The sequence below is a fragment of the Carlito syrichta genome, unplaced genomic scaffold (assembly GCF_000164805.1).
Source record: "Carlito syrichta isolate Samal-C Ts95f unplaced genomic scaffold, Tarsius_syrichta-2.0.1 Scaffold301691, whole genome shotgun sequence".
Classification (NCBI taxonomy): Eukaryota; Metazoa; Chordata; class Mammalia; order Primates; family Tarsiidae; genus Carlito; species Carlito syrichta.
Window position 1 is genome coordinate 110,508 of NW_007245787.1, and position 17,307 is coordinate 127,814.

At 40.1% G+C, this 17,307-nt stretch overlaps 1 protein-coding gene across 2 annotated transcripts in view; it reads right to left on the reverse strand.

Annotated features, from left to right (window-relative positions):
• The window catches only part of FBXL13 (F-box and leucine rich repeat protein 13), a 280,181-nt gene that overhangs the window by 4,650 nt on the left and 258,224 nt on the right, over positions 1–17,307 (reverse strand). For both annotated transcript variants that reach the window (XM_008055123.1, XM_008055121.2), the window contains one exon: positions 8,474–8,637. In XM_008055123.1, coding sequence (XP_008053314.1) covers positions 8,474–8,637 — 164 coding nt within the window. The remainder of the gene's footprint in view (positions 1–8,473; positions 8,638–17,307) is intronic.

A 17,307-nucleotide genomic window follows, 5' to 3' on the forward strand; every position in this document is an offset into this window, starting at 1 on the left:
ACAAGATTCTAGCAAATCAGATCCAAAAACACATCTCAAAAATCATCCACCATGACCAAGGAGGCTTCATCCCCAGGATGCAGGGCTGGTACACACTCGCAAGACCATAAATGTAATTAAATACGTCAACAGATGTAAAAAACAAGAACCACATGATTAATCTCATTAGATGCAGAAAACACTTTTGATAAAATCCACCATCTCTTCTTGATAAAAACCCACAAACACCTAGGTATAGAAGGAACGTTCCTCAAAATAGTAAGTGCCATTTACAATAAACCCATAGCTAACATATTGCTAAGTGGATAGAAACTGGAAACATTACCCCTGAAAACTGGAATAAGACAAGGCTGCCCCCTCTCACCCCTCTTGTTCAACATTGTGTTGGAAGTTCTAGCTCGGGCAATTAGACAAGAAAAGGAAATCAGGGGTATCCAAATAGGAAAAGAGAAAGTCAAATTATCCCTCTTTGCTTATGATATGATCCTATACCTTGAAAATCCAAGAAAATCTGTCAAAAGCCTGCTTGCACTGATAAAGGACTTTGGTAAAGTCTCAGGGTACAAAATAAACATGCAAAAGACAGTTGCATTCCTATACACCAACAACAAGCAGGCAGAGACCCAAATTAAAAGCACAACCCCATTCACAATAGTCATACAAAAAATGAAATACCTCGGCATCTTCCTAACCAGAGAAGTGAAAGACCTTTACAATGGGGGCTATAAAACACTGCTCAAAGAAATCCAAGAAGACACAAACAAATGGAAAAATATTCCATGCTTATGGATAGGAAGAATCAACATTGTTAAAATGTCCATCCTACCAAAGGCAATCTACAGATTCAACACAATACCTATTAAGTTACCAACATCATTCTTCTCAGACCTGAGAATGACAATACAGAAATTCATATGGAAACATAAACGACCACAAATAGCCAAAACAATCTTTATAGCAAAATAAACAAAGCAGAGGTATCATACTTCCAGACTTTAACTTTACTATAAGGCTACAATAATCAAAACAGTCTGGTATGGACCAATAGAAGAGGATAGAGATTACAGAAGCAAAGCCTCGATTTCTCAACCAACTCATCTTTTACAAAGCCTCCAACAACAACCACTGGGGAGAGGAGAACCTATTCAGTAAATGGTGCTGGGAAAACTGGCTGACCACGTGCAGAAGATTGAAACAGGACCCCTACATATCCCCATACATAAAAATTAATTCTAAATTGATCAAAGACCTAAAATGTAAAACCTCAAACTATAAGAATCGTAGAAAATGCAGGTGACACCCTAATTAAAATTGGAACTGACAACCAACTCCTATCCAGAACCCTAAATGTCCATACCTTAAGAAATAGATGGACAAGAGGGACCTCATCAAACTAATGAGCTTCTGGAAAGTAAAAGAAACCATCAAGAGAGGGGAAGACAGCCCACAGAATGGGAAAAAATGTTTGCCAACTGTATATCTGACAAAGGCCTAACATATAGGATCTATAAGGAACTCAAATGTGCTGAAAGGAAAAAAAATAAACAGCACTATTAAAAAGTTGACAAAGGACAGGAATAGACACTTCTCAAAAGAAGATATACGGACAGCCAACAGACACATGGAAAATGCTCAATCTCACTCACCATCAGAGAAATGCAAATCAAAACCACATTGAGATACCACCTAACCTCAGTAAGAATGGCCATCATTAATAAAACAAATAACAGATGCAGGCGAGGATGCAGAGAAAAAGGAACGCTTCTACACTCCTGGTGGGAATACCAACTAGTGCAGCCTCTTTGGAAGACAGTGTTGTGATTTCTGAAAGAACTAGAAATGACCCAGCAATTCCCCTATTGGGAATATACCCAGAGGAGCTCAAATTATTCTACAAAAAATTACCTGCACATGTATGTTTGTTGCAAATCTGTTCACAATAGCAAAAACATGGAACCGAGCATTTTGCCCATCAAAGCTGGACTGGATAAAAAAATGTGGTACATATACACAATCGTATATTATGCAGCCATAAAGAAGGACAAACATATGAACTTTGCAGCAACTTGGATGGATTTAGAATTGATCATACTCTGTGATCTATCACAGAAACAAAGAACAGAGTACCATATGTTCTCACTCATAAGTGGACCTTGAACAATTATAATGCTATAAGAAAGAGTTTTGCAGTAGTGGGAAACTGTTGGGGTGGGTAGAATTGGCAGTTGAGGAAAACTGCTAGGGAAGGGAGGGGCACACCTCATCAACAAGGGTGCCTGCATAATGAACATTTGTATACCTAACCCTGAATTGTACCCCACATCTTTATAATTAAAATAAAATAAGAAAAAGAAAAAGTAACAAGAAAAAAAAAAGGTGGAGATATTGACTCCTTAATATAGATAAGGAAAATCGAGAGCAAACAGAGAGACTGCCCATTAGTGTAATATGATGGGACAGAATCAAAAGGAGCTGGATATGGAGCCCCAGGCACAGGTGAAGTGCCCAGTGGGGTATGCATTTTTAAAACGTGCTTATTCCTTGGCTCCCTGCCTCCCTTACTCTAGCTCTTAGTGGTAACCACTGCTCTCCATTCCACCCACAGTCACCTTTAATGACACTAAACATCAGTCGGTCCCCTGATCATTGGAAATGATGCTTACTGACTACAGGGGAACAAAGGATCAGACCTCAGACCCATCTTGTCCCCCAGTCTTAATGCCAGGTTAAGGCTTCCTCCAACTGGGTATGTCTCTAGAACCTGTTTGAGTCCTAGATGCTTTCACAGCAAGGGTTGTTCCGGGGGAAAAACAGAAAATTGGAATCTTTCCTGGAGCAGATCTAGGATTTTTTTTTGAGTTGGAGTCTCACTCTGTCGCCCAGACTGGAGTGCAGTGGCCGCTCCCGGCCACCGCAGCCTCGACCCTGCTGGGCTCCGGTGATCCCTCCACCTCCAGCCTTCCGAGTAGCCGGAATTACAGGCGCGCGCTACCACGCCCGGCTGATTTTTTGATTTATTGTAGAGATGAGGTCTCGCTGCCCAGGCGGGTCTCGAACCCGCAGGCTCAGGCAATCCACTCACCTCAGCCTCCCAAAGGTGCGGGATTACAGGCTGAGCCACCGAGCCTGGTTTAGGATTATTTTTAAAGAGATTTGAATGCTTGTGTAGACTATCCTCTATTCTACTTCTTCCCCACCCTTCAGAAAATCCTTAGCCATGACTAGCTGTCCTCATCACTTATCAGGACCTTTGGCATCCTCACATGGACTGACTCTCCTAAGACTCAGGATCTTGCCAAGAGAACAGATTGGCAAGGGACTGCTGGCAAGTTTTTCTGAGTTCTTTGTCACTGTAGCTGTAAGTCTGCACAAGCACATTTGAAAAGTACTGGGAAATTGAAAATGTAGAAACTAAATGTTCCTGCCAGAAATAGCATCTCTCTGTCTCTGTTTCTCTCTCTCTCTCTCTCTCTCTCTCTCTCTCTCTCACACACACACACACACACACACACACTTTCTCTACTAATCTCTCGAGTTGAAAATTTGGAATTTCAGACACAAGAATATCAAGAGAGTGCTTTTGCTTTTTGCTGACTTTAGAATTAATGGTTCTTCAGCTTCTCTGTGATTCAGACCTTCCTGGCTTGTGGGGGCCATTGTAAGGGTCTTTCTCTTTCTCACTCTTTTTTCCACTCTGCTGCCTCTCTTGCTTTTCCCACAGGTGGCCATAAGTTGAGTAGCTGGCTGTCATACAGCTGTTTCAAATATAGACAGATTTTCTTGTCATGTTTTATAATCACAGTTGTTACTTATTTATCCTTGAAATACATATATATATTTCTGTCTCTGTCTCTCTTTTTAATAACTTAATGCTCTAGTATGGTCAGCACATGGGAGCTAGTAAATACTGAGAAAGAAGAACACATATATTTAGGAACTACTGTGTGCTCTAAGTTCATAGAGCACATATGGAATGCTTTGACTGTGTTCCATTCTGTCTTGGCCTGAGTGACTGCCAGGCCTTGTATGAAATGATTTGGGAATTGAACCGGTCTACTGCAATGGTTTGTCATCATTACTCATTTAACCCAATGAGAGAAGTTTCTTTGGATCGGTATAGAACAGTGATTTTCAAACATAATATGTCACAAACAAATGTAAAGTACTACATTAGATGATTAATAATAATGCTGTAGTGAAGTTTGTGAGTGATTTGTGTTTCTTATAAGTTAAAAGGGGCTCAAGATTAACCCTGTAGTAACATTACTTGCCCTCACTCACGTTTCCTTTTAATTTCTTGAGTAGGCAAAACGGGATTGTTGGCGCACCACCAAATGTTGCTCATAACCAGCAGCCTCTCTTATTATGCATCAGACAGTAAATTTACAGCGCATGTCTACTCTTATTAATCATATCCCTTGAATTTCAGAGCTTTTAAAAAGCTTGAGAATCTAATCTATCTAAATGCAAAAGAGCAGCAGCACAGTAATGATTAAGATCTAGGTGCATAGTATGGCTCTGCTTCTTCTTTGTGTGATCTTGAGCATGTTATTTAACCCGTTTAAACCCATTGCCTGTTTTTTTAATGGCCATAGGGTATTTTTGAGGATTGATAATGTATATAAAATAGGATTTAACACAGTATATGGCAAATAATAATTGTTAAATGAAATTATTTGTTCATAGCAGTAATAAAACTCAACAGTACCAGATCAGAAAGACTTGACTCTCGCTACAAGCTGGAGAGGAAAATTCTGATAAGAGTTTTATTTCTTAGCAATACAGATCTCTCAGGATGCCTAGGCCATAGGAAATGCCTGAGTTTATGCTTCTAGCCACAGCTAAAGAAGGTCTTCAAGGAATATTTATACTGTTATCTGGGACACTGAAGGCCACCAGGACTTCCTCTACTGATCTCTCTAGAGCTGAAGGCTTCGGACACAAAAATATCAAGAAAGTTATAGGATTCATGGTTCTTCAGCTTCTCTGTGATTCAGACCCTCCTGGCTTGTGGGAGCTCATTGTGAGGGTCTTTCTCCCTTTCCCACTCTTTCTTTCACTCTGCTACCTTTCTTGCTTTTCCCACAGATACCTATAAGTTGAGTGGCTGGCTGTCATATAACTGCTTCAAATACAGACAGCTAGATCTTCTTGTCATGTTTTATGATCATAGTTGTGACTTATTTCTCCTTGAATAAAGGAGTCTTTGTCTTGCATCCACCTGGGATTTCTGGGAGCCCTTCAGACTCTGTGGTTGGTAAAATGACTGCTATATCTTATGCTGGAAACCCTCTTACACAAGTGCTGCACACAATTTGCTCATTGACCTAAAGTTTTCTACTTCACTGGTTTGGAAAGGGTGGACTGAGCAGACCTCATTGATTTGCAAAGCTGATGTAGTATTTTCAGATTCTATTGAGTTTGAGTGAATTTAATGTATAAGACAATTTATTCTGAAGGCTGTAATTGGATTTTAAGGGCTGTATCATACAATTTTCATTTGCAAAATGGAATCAGGTGTGCAGAGTTCATTACTTTGTGATTCAAAATCATTGAACGTCTTCCAAGGCAAGAAAAATCTCCCTATTCCAGTTGCCAGAGGTTCCATTCCACCCAGACAAGACAAAGCCCTTGCAGTTGAGTGAGTTACATCAGACCTGATTAGAGCGAGCATACGTAAGGGATTAGAGATTATCAAGGGCTTGAGTTTTGAAGAGTCTACATATACTGTGCATTTCCAACTCTACCCAAGGATCTACATGGAAAAGGAAGCTGCTTTATAGTCCTTAGAGCTGATCCCAAGCAGCTGCATGCAGCCAGTCCTTCCTACTACTCAAGTGAAAAGTTTCAAGGTCCAAGTATCTCAGAAGCCCCCTGACTGACAAGCTGCATTCTCTCCTAAATGTTGACACAAAGACGTGATTCTAGAACCTTACTGGTCCATACTGGGAGTCTCCAAGGCACTCTGCAGTAAGGACTGTCCTGTTCCATTGCTAGACAAAGACAGAATTAAAGGATTCTAGGCCTCTTTCCTGCTGGAGCTGAGCAGGGGTGGAGTTCTCAGGGAGGCCAAAGGTGGTAGTGTGGCCTTTTTAGGTAAAGAGATGCATAGAACAAACCAGTCCCTGTCTAAGCTTTAGGTCCTGGTCTCTGCCTGCTTCTTGCTGATAGGGACAGCCAGGCTTGCTGGTAGAAGACAAAATAGACTCCTTGGCTTTTCTGGCTTAAACAATGGAATTTTTCATAGATTCAGCTGGTTATTTAGAGTTTTGCTTCAGGGTTTGGGGACAAAGCCCAGCTCATAGTAGAGCCTTATTTGCCCTGTTTTGTTTTCTTTGCATAGTTTTTAATCTAGGGACCTAGCAAGAGGACTGCGTAGTTAAAGGCAGGATTTGGTTATTACTGGATATCTTGGGTCTCCTTTACCAGACACTGTATTAATCACACTTCAACCTCCCATATGTCTTAGTCCATTTTGTGTTGCTATAATGGCATAACACAGATTGGGTAATTTATATAGAAAAGAAATAGATTTCTCACAGTTCTAGAAGCTGGGAAGTCTGACATCAAGGTGCCAGCAACTGGCAAGGGCCTTCTTGCTGCATCATCCCATGGTAGCAAGTAACAGGGTGAGAGAGAGGGAAAGGAGCTGAGCTCATCCTCCTATCAGGAACCCACCTTCACGATAACTAATCCACTCCCAGGATGACAGCATTTCATTTACGATGGTAAGCCCTCATCTAATCACTTCTTAAAGGTCCCAGTGCTTAACACTATCGCCCTGCAGATTAATTTTCAACACATAAACTTGGGGGAGGGGTACACATTCAAACTATACCATGATTAGGTTCAGAGAGGCCCTTGCCAGAAAGTCTCCATTCATCCTGTCTAAAAATCTAACTTATTAAAAGTTCAATAATATTACCTCTTTACATGTGCAATTTTGTTACATGGATAAAATAAAATGGTATTCCCTCTCATAAATAGTGATTGGCAAAATGCAATCAGAAGATTAGAAGCTAAACAATAGTTCAAATCTCTTCCAACAAAAGATTAGAAGCTAAACAACAGAGTAAATAGACAACCTACAGAATAGGAGAAGATATTTGCCAACTATGCATCTGACAAAGGACTAATATCCAAAATCGATAAGGAGTTTAAATGGATCAACGGGGGGGAGGGGGGAAGCAAATAATAACCCCATTAAAAAATGGGCAATTAGCCAGGTGTGGTGGTGTGTGGGCAACGGAGTGAGACTCCAACTTAAAAAAAAAAGGGGGGCAAAGAAGGCATACAAGTGGCAAACAAACATGAAGAATGCTCACCTGTATATATATCCCTTGAATCTAGGGTAAAATTTCTTTTAAAAGATTAAAAACTAAACTCCTTTGAGTAACACATTTTTCATTCACTACCACCTTGCCCAAAGTTGGCTGTTTAATGATATAACATGTTTGGCAGAGACTCCTAGGACCTTATATCATGGTAAGTTCTTTAAATGAAGTTAATACCATTAAGATCAGCGTTATCAGACTTATCAGGAAGGATTGAACCTTCATGCCTCTTCAAAAAATGTTCAAGGCCCTGTCCCCTTTCACTGCTGCACCCCCACTTGGTTGCCTTCACCCTGTGGGAATGGGCCCAGTAGTAGTTGCTGTTTTACCAGTAATTTTTATTTTTTCCATTTCATTAAAAAAAGCACAGCTTTGGATCAGAAACTGTTTCTTCCTCAGGCCTCAAGTGTCCAGGGCTCATAGTCTACTTCGTGTCATGGCTACTTAATTAAGAAAGTTCCTCTGTGAATCTACATTCTTGGACCACATTATGTACTTTATACTTTAATAATGTTAATTCTTTGTATTAGCTTTTCCAGCCTGCAAAATAGTACCTGACCCTCAGAGAGTCAAGGATTCTCATTTTAAGCTTTTTACAGGTTACTTTATCAGGTCAGTTCAAATACTTGTACATTTTCCCCCCAGTCAATAGGGAAAAACCTAGTTGTGAACTGCTTCGATCAGATTATTTTCTTAACCCTTAGGGGAGATTAACTGAAAGCCCTGTATTCTGAGAGATGAGTTGAAGAAGAGCTAGAGATAATGCTACAAGGGGCAGCGTTAAGGTTTTGGAAACCTGCTTGGTCAAGGAAGGAAAGGTGCTTAATGTAGAAGAGCTACTGGAAAAGGGATATAGAATCACAATGATCATTTTAGAAGGGAGCTTTCCTTGGTTCAACTCAGGATGTTGGCTTCAATTAGGCAAAATATAAAGTGAGACTTCCTAACATTGAAAGCCGCTATGTATTATTATTATTATTATTTTGAGAAAGCAGGATTTATTGAGAGGGCAGAAAAACTTCCACAGTGGGAGGGAACCCAAAGGGGTTGCCCCAGCTGCTATGTATTATAAATGTCATAGCTACATGTTTTTTTCAGAAAGTAGTTCTCAAAGCTTTTCATATTCAGTACATACTTACGTGGAAATATTTCTGCAGTATTGCATCTTAAGAATCCGGAGTTGTTTGCAGCCTATCTGAAGGTCGTCAAGGATTTGGTCAGTAAGCAGGATACAACCAGAGATATCCAAAATGTGCAGGTATTGACATTTTGCTGATAACATCTCTATCGCTGAGTCAGTCATCTGCACACACAGTCAAAGGAAGTACTGGTTACCCAAACAAACAAACTCAGGGAGGAACAATGCCTTAGTCAGTTTGAGCCATTATAATAAAACATCATAGACTGTGTGGCTGAAACATGAAACATTTATTTCTTACAGTTCTGGAGGGTGGAAAGTCCGAGATCAAGATTGAGGTTCCTGCAGATTAGTGTCTGGGGAGGTTCCTCCTCTTTGTTTGAAGATGTCTGTATTCTTACATGGCAGAGAGAGAGATCTTGTTTTTTCCTCTTCTTATACGGCCATAATCCCATCATGGAAGCTCCACCCACATGACCTTTTCTAAACCTGAGCCTATTTACCTCCAAACCCCCTCATGTCCTAAATTAGGATTCCAACATATGAATTTTGGAGGACACACACGTTCAGCTCATAACAGCACAATCAGGAGACGTGCAGATTCTCTTTCACCCCATTTGTCACATGACGACGGGCCTGCAGTTTAAATTCATTGTTTGACTATTTCCAAATAAGGTCAAAACAGTAAAATATCTGCCTCAAGTGGCGCCAGTGGAAATTGTGAACTTGCTGTATTTTCATTTAAGAGTCCTCTGGTTTGGATGAAAAACTTCATCAAAATTTCTTTAGTAGTACTTGTCAAACCAACATGAACAACTTATGAAATATTATAGAGATGGGATTTGGCTTTGAATTTAAAATCCCCTCTAAGGCATCATCAATTTGGAAACACATGTTTAATAACATTACATGTTATAAAACTACAAACTATATATTCCCTGAAGTTAACCTGCAGACAAGATCAGATTACTATGAGAAGGAGTCTGGACATCTCTGATAGTTTGTATAGAAGAAAGATGGAGTAACGTGGTTCTGGGAAGGGACAAATAGAGACAGATGTTTGGCGGCAGGGGGAGAAAGAAGGGCAGAAGCCACAGAGACTACGTGAATTCTGCTCTGAGAAATTCTGGCAGGGGTTCCAGTATCTCTCACAAATTTGCCCAGATGTCCTGCAGAGGTGATTCAACTGTGCTTCTCAGATTATTTCACTTTGAGTCTTTTTACTTTTGAATTTATAGTTTTGCTGCAACTTGCTGCAGAACTAGACTACTCTCCCCAAAGGTATTTTTTTCCAACTGGATTTAATTTCTTATTTTAAATGTTTGAACCTTCTAAAAAACATATGCCAGGAGGCTTGGCTCTTGTTTTTAACATAAAGTTAAGAGAAGTATGTAAAAAAATCCTTCTGTTTGAAATGTAAACTTTTTAAGTATGAAAACTACATGTTGTCATTGTCTAAGCATGCTGTTTCCAGAACGTGCTTAGGACCAAGGTTCAACATTCCAACTAATTCTCACAAAAATGCCTTCAGACATTCTTACCATACTATGTGGGTCTCTGAGGATCTGATGTCATTGAAAAACAAAAGCCCTCAGAATTATAAAGGAAAGAAAGAACAATGAGGTGATGGAAAAGTCCAGGGGCCTGTGGAGTTCAGAGTAGTAGATTTGGTTTCATAGTGAGTAAACTGAAAAGGAGACTGACAATCCTTGTAGAACAGAAACTCAAGATGTTCAGTGACTGAGGTGACATTGTGGGAGTTCTGGATTAAGGACTGGAAACTGAGGATGGAGATGAGTTGGCTACATTCTTAATTCCCAGCTATAAAGTCCTGGTCCCAGCCTCACTGGGCAGAGATTATGCTAGTCCCAACACAACTACATTTGATTCTCTGAAAAAAATGTTCTTTATTTTTTAAATGAAGTTATTTCATATTTTACAAATAATATAAGCACAATCTTTAAAATAAGCAAAAACAGCAAAGTAAAATAATGACAAATCTATCACCTTAAAATAACTACTTTTAATATTCTGGAGTATGGGGGGGATTCAAAAAAACCCAAAATTTGTAAAAAAAATTGTGTATTTATTCTTCCATGTTAAAACTTCAGTCACCTTCAAAGTATTCTCTGTTTGATGCAATACAACTATCAAGACATTTTTTTCCACTGCTCAAAGCAGTTTTCAAACTTATACATTTTGATGTCTTTTGGTGTTTCTGCCGTTTTTTGTTTTACCTCTTCCACATCGGCAAAATATCTCCCTTTGAGGACTTTTTTCATCTAGGAATGCAGAAAAAAGTTGCTCAGGGCGAGATCGGGTGACAAGGGAAGTTGGGGCATGGGAGTCAGACCATTTTCAGTCAACTGCTGAACACTCAGTGTGGTATAAACAGGTGCATCATCTTGGTGAACTAGTCACATGTTTGCCACAACTTTGGGATATTTCTTCCACAAATCATGATGCAACCTTCTCAAAACTTCCAGATAAAAATTTTGGTTGACCTCTTGATCTGGAGGAACAAATTCTGAGTGTAGTGCAAGGGGCCTGCCCTCCAAAAGGTTATTCTAGGTTTGTTTGTATCCCCCCTCGTCTTATTAGTTCCCCATTCCTAGCCTCCCATGAACAAAATTGTAAATATAGTGATTAAACTAATTTTGCATTCTGCTGGTTTTTTTTTTTTTTTTCTTTTTATGAGATGGGCTTCACCATGTTGCCCTGGCTGGCCTAGAACTCTCGGGCTCAAGGTGTCTTCCTGCCTTAGCCTCCTGAGTAGCTGGGACTATAGGCACATATCACCAGGCCTGGCTTTCATCCTTCTTTTTCTTTCTTTCCTTCTTTCCTTTTTTCCTTCTTTCCTTCTTTCCTTCCTTCCTTCCTTCCTTTCTCTTTCTTCTTTCTTTCCTTTTCTTTCTCTCTCTCTCTCTCTACTAATGCATTTTCATACTACTTTAGTCTTCATATTTATAATGTTTAGTAGTTACAAAATGTTTCATTTGATAGGCATAGTTTACCACTCCCATATATCTGGTCACTTTCGTTGTTTTCAAGTTTTTACTATTTAAATAATATTTTGATGACTGTGTTCATAAGTATAGTCTTCTTCAAATTTTGGATTTTTTCCCTTAGGATAGATTGAGAAAGTAGATTTAATGGGGGTATTTCGTGGACTGAATGTTTGTCCCCTCCAAAACTCATGTTGAAGCGTAATCCCCAGTGAGGCAGTATTGAAAAGTAGCACCTTTTAAGAGATGAGTGGGTCATGAGGGTTCTGCCCTCATGAATGGAATAATCCATTCATGGATTAATGGACTAATGAGTTAACCAACTGGTGGGTTAGCATAGCATTGGGACTAGTGGCTTTATAAGAAGAGGAAAAAAGACCTGAGCTGGCTTGTTTAACATGTTCAACTTTCTAGCCATATGACTCCTTGTGCTGCCTCGGGACTCTACAGAGAATCCCCCCACAGCAAGAAGGCTCTTACCAAACATTCCCCCATGACCTTGGATTTCCCAGCCTCCATAACTGTAAGAAATAAATGTTTCTTTTAAATTACCTGTTTCAATTATTCTGTTATAAGTAACAGAAAACAGATTAAGACAGGGTATAACTATTTTTGTGACTCTTGTTTACATATTTTCACATTGCCTCACAAAAGGATTGTACTCATCTATAATGCCATCTACAACATAAGAACCAGTTTCACTGAACCATTAGTGCCCATGGGGCAATACCATTAAAAGTTACATTAACTTGGTAGGCCATACATGATACTTCAAACAATGTTTTAACTTGGATTTTTTTTTACTGTGTTGGATCTCTTTCCACATTATTTGCTAGTAGTATTTTCTCTAGTTTGAATCCCCCAGCTCTGCCACTATCTAGTTATGTGACCATAGGCAAGTTGGTTAAATTCTCTGAACCTCGGTTTCCTCATCTTTAAAATAGTTACCCAAAACTGCTATAAGATGAAATGAGATAATGTATGTGACCAGTGACTAGCATATAGTAAGCACTCAGTAAATAGTAGTTACCATTATGATTATTCATCTCCTTTGCCGTTAATTTATGGAATCTCTTTTTCAAGTAGGAGCTCTTTATACAAAAGAGAGATTGACCATTGCCTTTCATGTTTGCTGAATTGTACTGTTCCCCCTCCCAATTCTTGTTTTGATTGTCTGAGAAGTCAATTAATTTCACTACCGCTTCTAGTGGAGAACTTAGGAAAAGAAAAGTGCTTCAAAGATGGGCAGCAAGAAAAGGATCAAAATCGCCCACAAAATAGACTGTTGTATAACAATTGGTTTCATGAAATATCAACTACTAAGAATCTAATACAGTAAGAAATGATTTACTTTGAAGGTCAGGCCAAAAAAGAGTTTTCAGGTATTTGCTCTAGGTTTTTGATAAGCCACTGAATCTTGGGAGGGCTTCTAAATATAATAAAAATATTTTGGGGCATGGTGACTCATGCCTGTAGTCCTAGCACTTTGGGAGGCAGAGGCAAGAGGACTGCTTGAGCCTAAGTGTTCAAGACCAGCCTAGGCAAAATTTCCAAGCACGTTAGCCAACTGTACTAAGAAAAAGTTTAAAAGGGTAGGATTGTCATGGGGAATCCCAGATACTCTACTCATTTCCCTTCATGCTGCAAGTCTATGGAATTGGGATTAAGTTGCTTCACTAAACATTGAGTCATTTGCCCAGTGCCCTGTACGTTTCCACTCCTAATTTTCCTACCTATAAAATAAGAGTCATTAAAAACAGACAAAAAGATTCCTAACTCCCATCTCCCAGGGTTGGCAGTGCTCTGGAGACATTTCTAATAATAAACTTTTTGGGTTAAATGTTTTACTATATTGCATTAGATAAGTTCTGGCAGTTTCTCCCATCTCCTTCTCAACCCATAGGGTTGTGTAGCTTCGGGGAGAGTAGCCTAGGGGAGAGTAGCAGTGCTTTTCCACCTGGCTCAATCACCTTCTCAGATATATTTCACCTGCAGGACAGTTCTTCAAGTGGCCTTGGACACACTCAGTTCTCTCCCTTTTCTAGCTTGTAGTTTTCAAGAGTAACTATAGAATGTACTGGAATGCAACATCCTGAGATGGGAGCAAGGAGCTGGGTTATTTCAATCTCCCCTAGAAACAGCATGTCCTTTGGTGCTTTAAACCCAGTGGGTCATGTGACCCCCAGGTTTTAAAACCCAAGGTGGGCTTATAGTGGAACAGGAATATGTGCAGCTGAGACTTCATCCACCTTGGGCAGCTTTTCCAAACCTTGGGAGAACTGGCTCTCAATGAATCCTAGGCTTATGTTGTCTTTTGCTGCCTCGTTGTAAGCAATAAATCTACTGCATGTAACTTGTTGCACATGAGTATGTTCTGTCCCACTAGACAAGTTGGTAACCAGTGCACAGAGTACCTGCTTCACATCGCCTACACCTTCATGACAGAAATGCAGTTCTAAAGCACTGGCCAGTTGTAGCTTACTTCATCTCCCTCAAGGATGCATCGCAGAAACATTCTGTCATTGTTGTTCAGGGATTCACTTTAACTTTTCTCATTTCCCACACCTCCTTTCTTTCTTTCTAATCATTACTAACTCCTACCTCACATCAAAGTCATGAGGGTCAAAGGTGATGATGTTAACTAACAGGGCCTAGTACACTGCTAAGGGCTTCGAACTTGGCCTTTAGCAACCAGCTTTTCCCCTAGTTTAGAGCTACATTTGCTTTCCTTGGCATTTTAGTGCTGGGTGGGATGAGGTGGTTATAGGGAAGAGCTGGCCTTCCAGGGGATGGGTAAGGTGACCACTCAAAATTCACCTGCAGGCTTTGAGAACCCTGGCAAAGAATGATGAGCAGACACTAATGTGTTTTATGGTTTATCAAAATCAATGTAAGTGGAATATATAGGCTGAACTACAGCCTTATGACTTTAGGGTGAGGTGAACTGAGGTGGGTTGGGGAGTATTCATATGCGCCAAAATAATGTTCACTGTATCAGAATACTCATCTGACCCACAGTCTGGCTAGAACAATTTAGGTGGTAAAGCTAAATCCTGCCTGGCAGGGCTCGGTGGCTCAGCCTGTAATCCCGCACTTTGGGAGGCTGAAGTGAGTGGATTGCCTGAGCCCGTGGGTTCGAGGCCCGCCTGGGCAACTTGGTGAGACCGCATCTCTACAATAAAATAAAAAAATTAGCCAGGCATGGTAGCGCGCGCCTGTAGTTCCAGCTACTTGGAAGGCTGAAGCGGAAGGATCACCGGAGCCCAGGAGGTCGAGGCTGCGGTGGCCGGGAGCGGCCACTGCACTCCAGTCTGGGCGACAGAGTGAGACTCCAACTCAAAAAAAAAAGCTAAATCCTAAAATAATCTACTCCCCATCCTTTTTTCTCCCCCTAGGCATTTGACACAGAGTGATGCATGTTATCCCATGTTATTTATGTAACATCTCCCTTAGTTTCTAGGGCACAAGACAGTATCCACCGCACAGCTTATAGAAGGAATTCCCTCAGCTTCTTCTTACCCCCCCCAAAAAACTAAGCAACCAAAACAAAACAAAATCCTTCACCCTGTTTTCTGTTCTCACTGGAGCCTTTTCTTTTCTCATTCTCCTACTTTATTCCTTAGTGCCACCAAAAACCCAGTCTCCATCTGCGCCAGCCAGAGCGGTTCCCAGAGAGCCATGTGCTGCCCATGTGTCCATGTGCTATGAAATATAAAAGCAGGACTCCCTAGGAGCTGTCCCTGTTCAAGCTGCAGAGTCAGCTAGTCAGGGCTGCTAGTGTGCTGGGTCTTTGCACCCAGCTCATTTCTAGAACCAGGTGATGCTGCCCAGAAAGACATCTGGTTTCTAAATAAGTATATTAAGCAAAAATAATTTTGCTGTGGTGTTTCTGGTTTAATTTTGTCATGGTCTGCCACGTCTTTTCCCTACTGCCTTTTCTGCTTTACTGTGGCACAATTAGCTGTGGAAGATCTAGGAGATTCTAGCATTACTCTCCTAATCCACTCACCACACAACCTAAGCAACATAAAAACTGAATTTCTAAACTTCAGTACAGGGCATCTTGAGAGTGGGGTGACAGCATAGTAAATAAAAACCCATCTGTAAGAAGAGAACAAGGTTGTTAACAACCTCTCAATTTCTGAGTACTTTTTTTTTGAGTCAGGCTCTTACTCTGTTGCCTAGACTGGAGGGCAGTGGCACAATCATAGCTCACCACAGCCTCTACCTCCTGGGCTCAGGCGATCCTTCTGCTTCAGTTTCCCGAGTAGCTGGGACTACAGGCATACATGTCACCATGCCCGGCTAATATTTTTATTTTTTTGTAAAGACAAGTCCTCACTATGTTGCCCACGCTGGTCTCAAACTCCTGGACTCAAGCAATCCTCCAGATTTGGCCTCTCAAAGTGTTGGGATAACAGGTGTGAGCCACCACACCCAGCCAGAGGATTTTTTTAAAAAGATTTTTTTGTTTTCTTTCTCCTTCATATTTACTGACTCTAAGTTTTCCCTGTTAATTTGTTTTTGTCTTTATCTTCCACTTTATAGACTTTCTACTTATGTCTGGTAATCCCTAACTGTGCGTTCATGATTAATAGTAGGGAACTGAAACTGATTGGAAGGTCTGAATGCATGGTGTGGGGTTTCTCTACTATAAGCTTCAGTGAAAGATGTTCTAGATGGATTATTTGTTAGGAAACCACCCAGTGTCAGTTATTAAAAGTGTTTGAGTATTTCTGTATTCAGTTTTACTATCTCTAGAGCAGTGGGTCTCTATCAGGAGCTATTTTTCTCCCCAGGGAAAATTTGGCAAGGTCTGGGGATCTTTTTTGATTATCAGGACTGGAGGTATGGAGGTTAGGTGCTACTGACATCTAGTAAGTAGAGGGTAGGGATGCTGTTAAACATCTGCTGTGCACAGGACACCCCACCCCCATATGCCACCACTGTAAAGAACTGTCTCGTCCAAAATAGTGATACTGTCAGAGTTGAGAATTTAGGAAATAAGTCTCTGGACTTCTGTTTGGGATGGGGAGGGATAGTTGCCCAGAGGTGTGGAGTGGGGGAGGGAATCTGGAAGTCTATCTACCTCTCAAAAATGTTTAACTCAGTCCTCCTTATTTTAGACTTCCTCTTAAGTTAGTCCCAGAACTACATGGTACTGCCAGGTTTGAAGATTTTGGTATAAATTAGATCATTTTTTCAGTTTAGGATTTAAAGTGATCTCTGGCCTGCTAAATTAGTTCATTTGTTTTTGAGCTCCAAAATTCTGGTGCTCTTTTCTCCTTTCCTGTTTTCCTTCTCCACATGAGCCCTCACTATTTCTTTACTGTTTTCATAGGTTTTCAAAAGGAACAAAATCAGGACTCTATTTCTTGACATAGAGATAGGTCCATAGCATATTAAGAGAAAAAAAGTAGGTTACATTGTATTTTGGAAAGTGTCATTCTAGTCCTGAAAAAATGAGGCAAAACACAAAACTTTCTGCAACTATTTCTAATCTCTTTGCACATAGAAAATATTCTAGAAGACTAAGTATAAAATACCAAAAATGATTGTGTCTGGGTAGTGAAAGGACAGTGAATTTTTACTTTCCCCTTTAAACTTTTAGTCCAAAAATTTTCACAATGAATATGTATTTCATTTATTTATATACAGTTGTCAACAAAAATTATCAAACACTTAAAAATAAAACAAAAGATGATTATAAATCCTTGCAACGTCAAACTGTAACATTATTTAACAGATCTACCTGAGGAATTCTATAGGAAATCATGCCCATGTTTGATGTACTATTCACTGTTGACTAAGGTCCCAACTCAGTGAAATT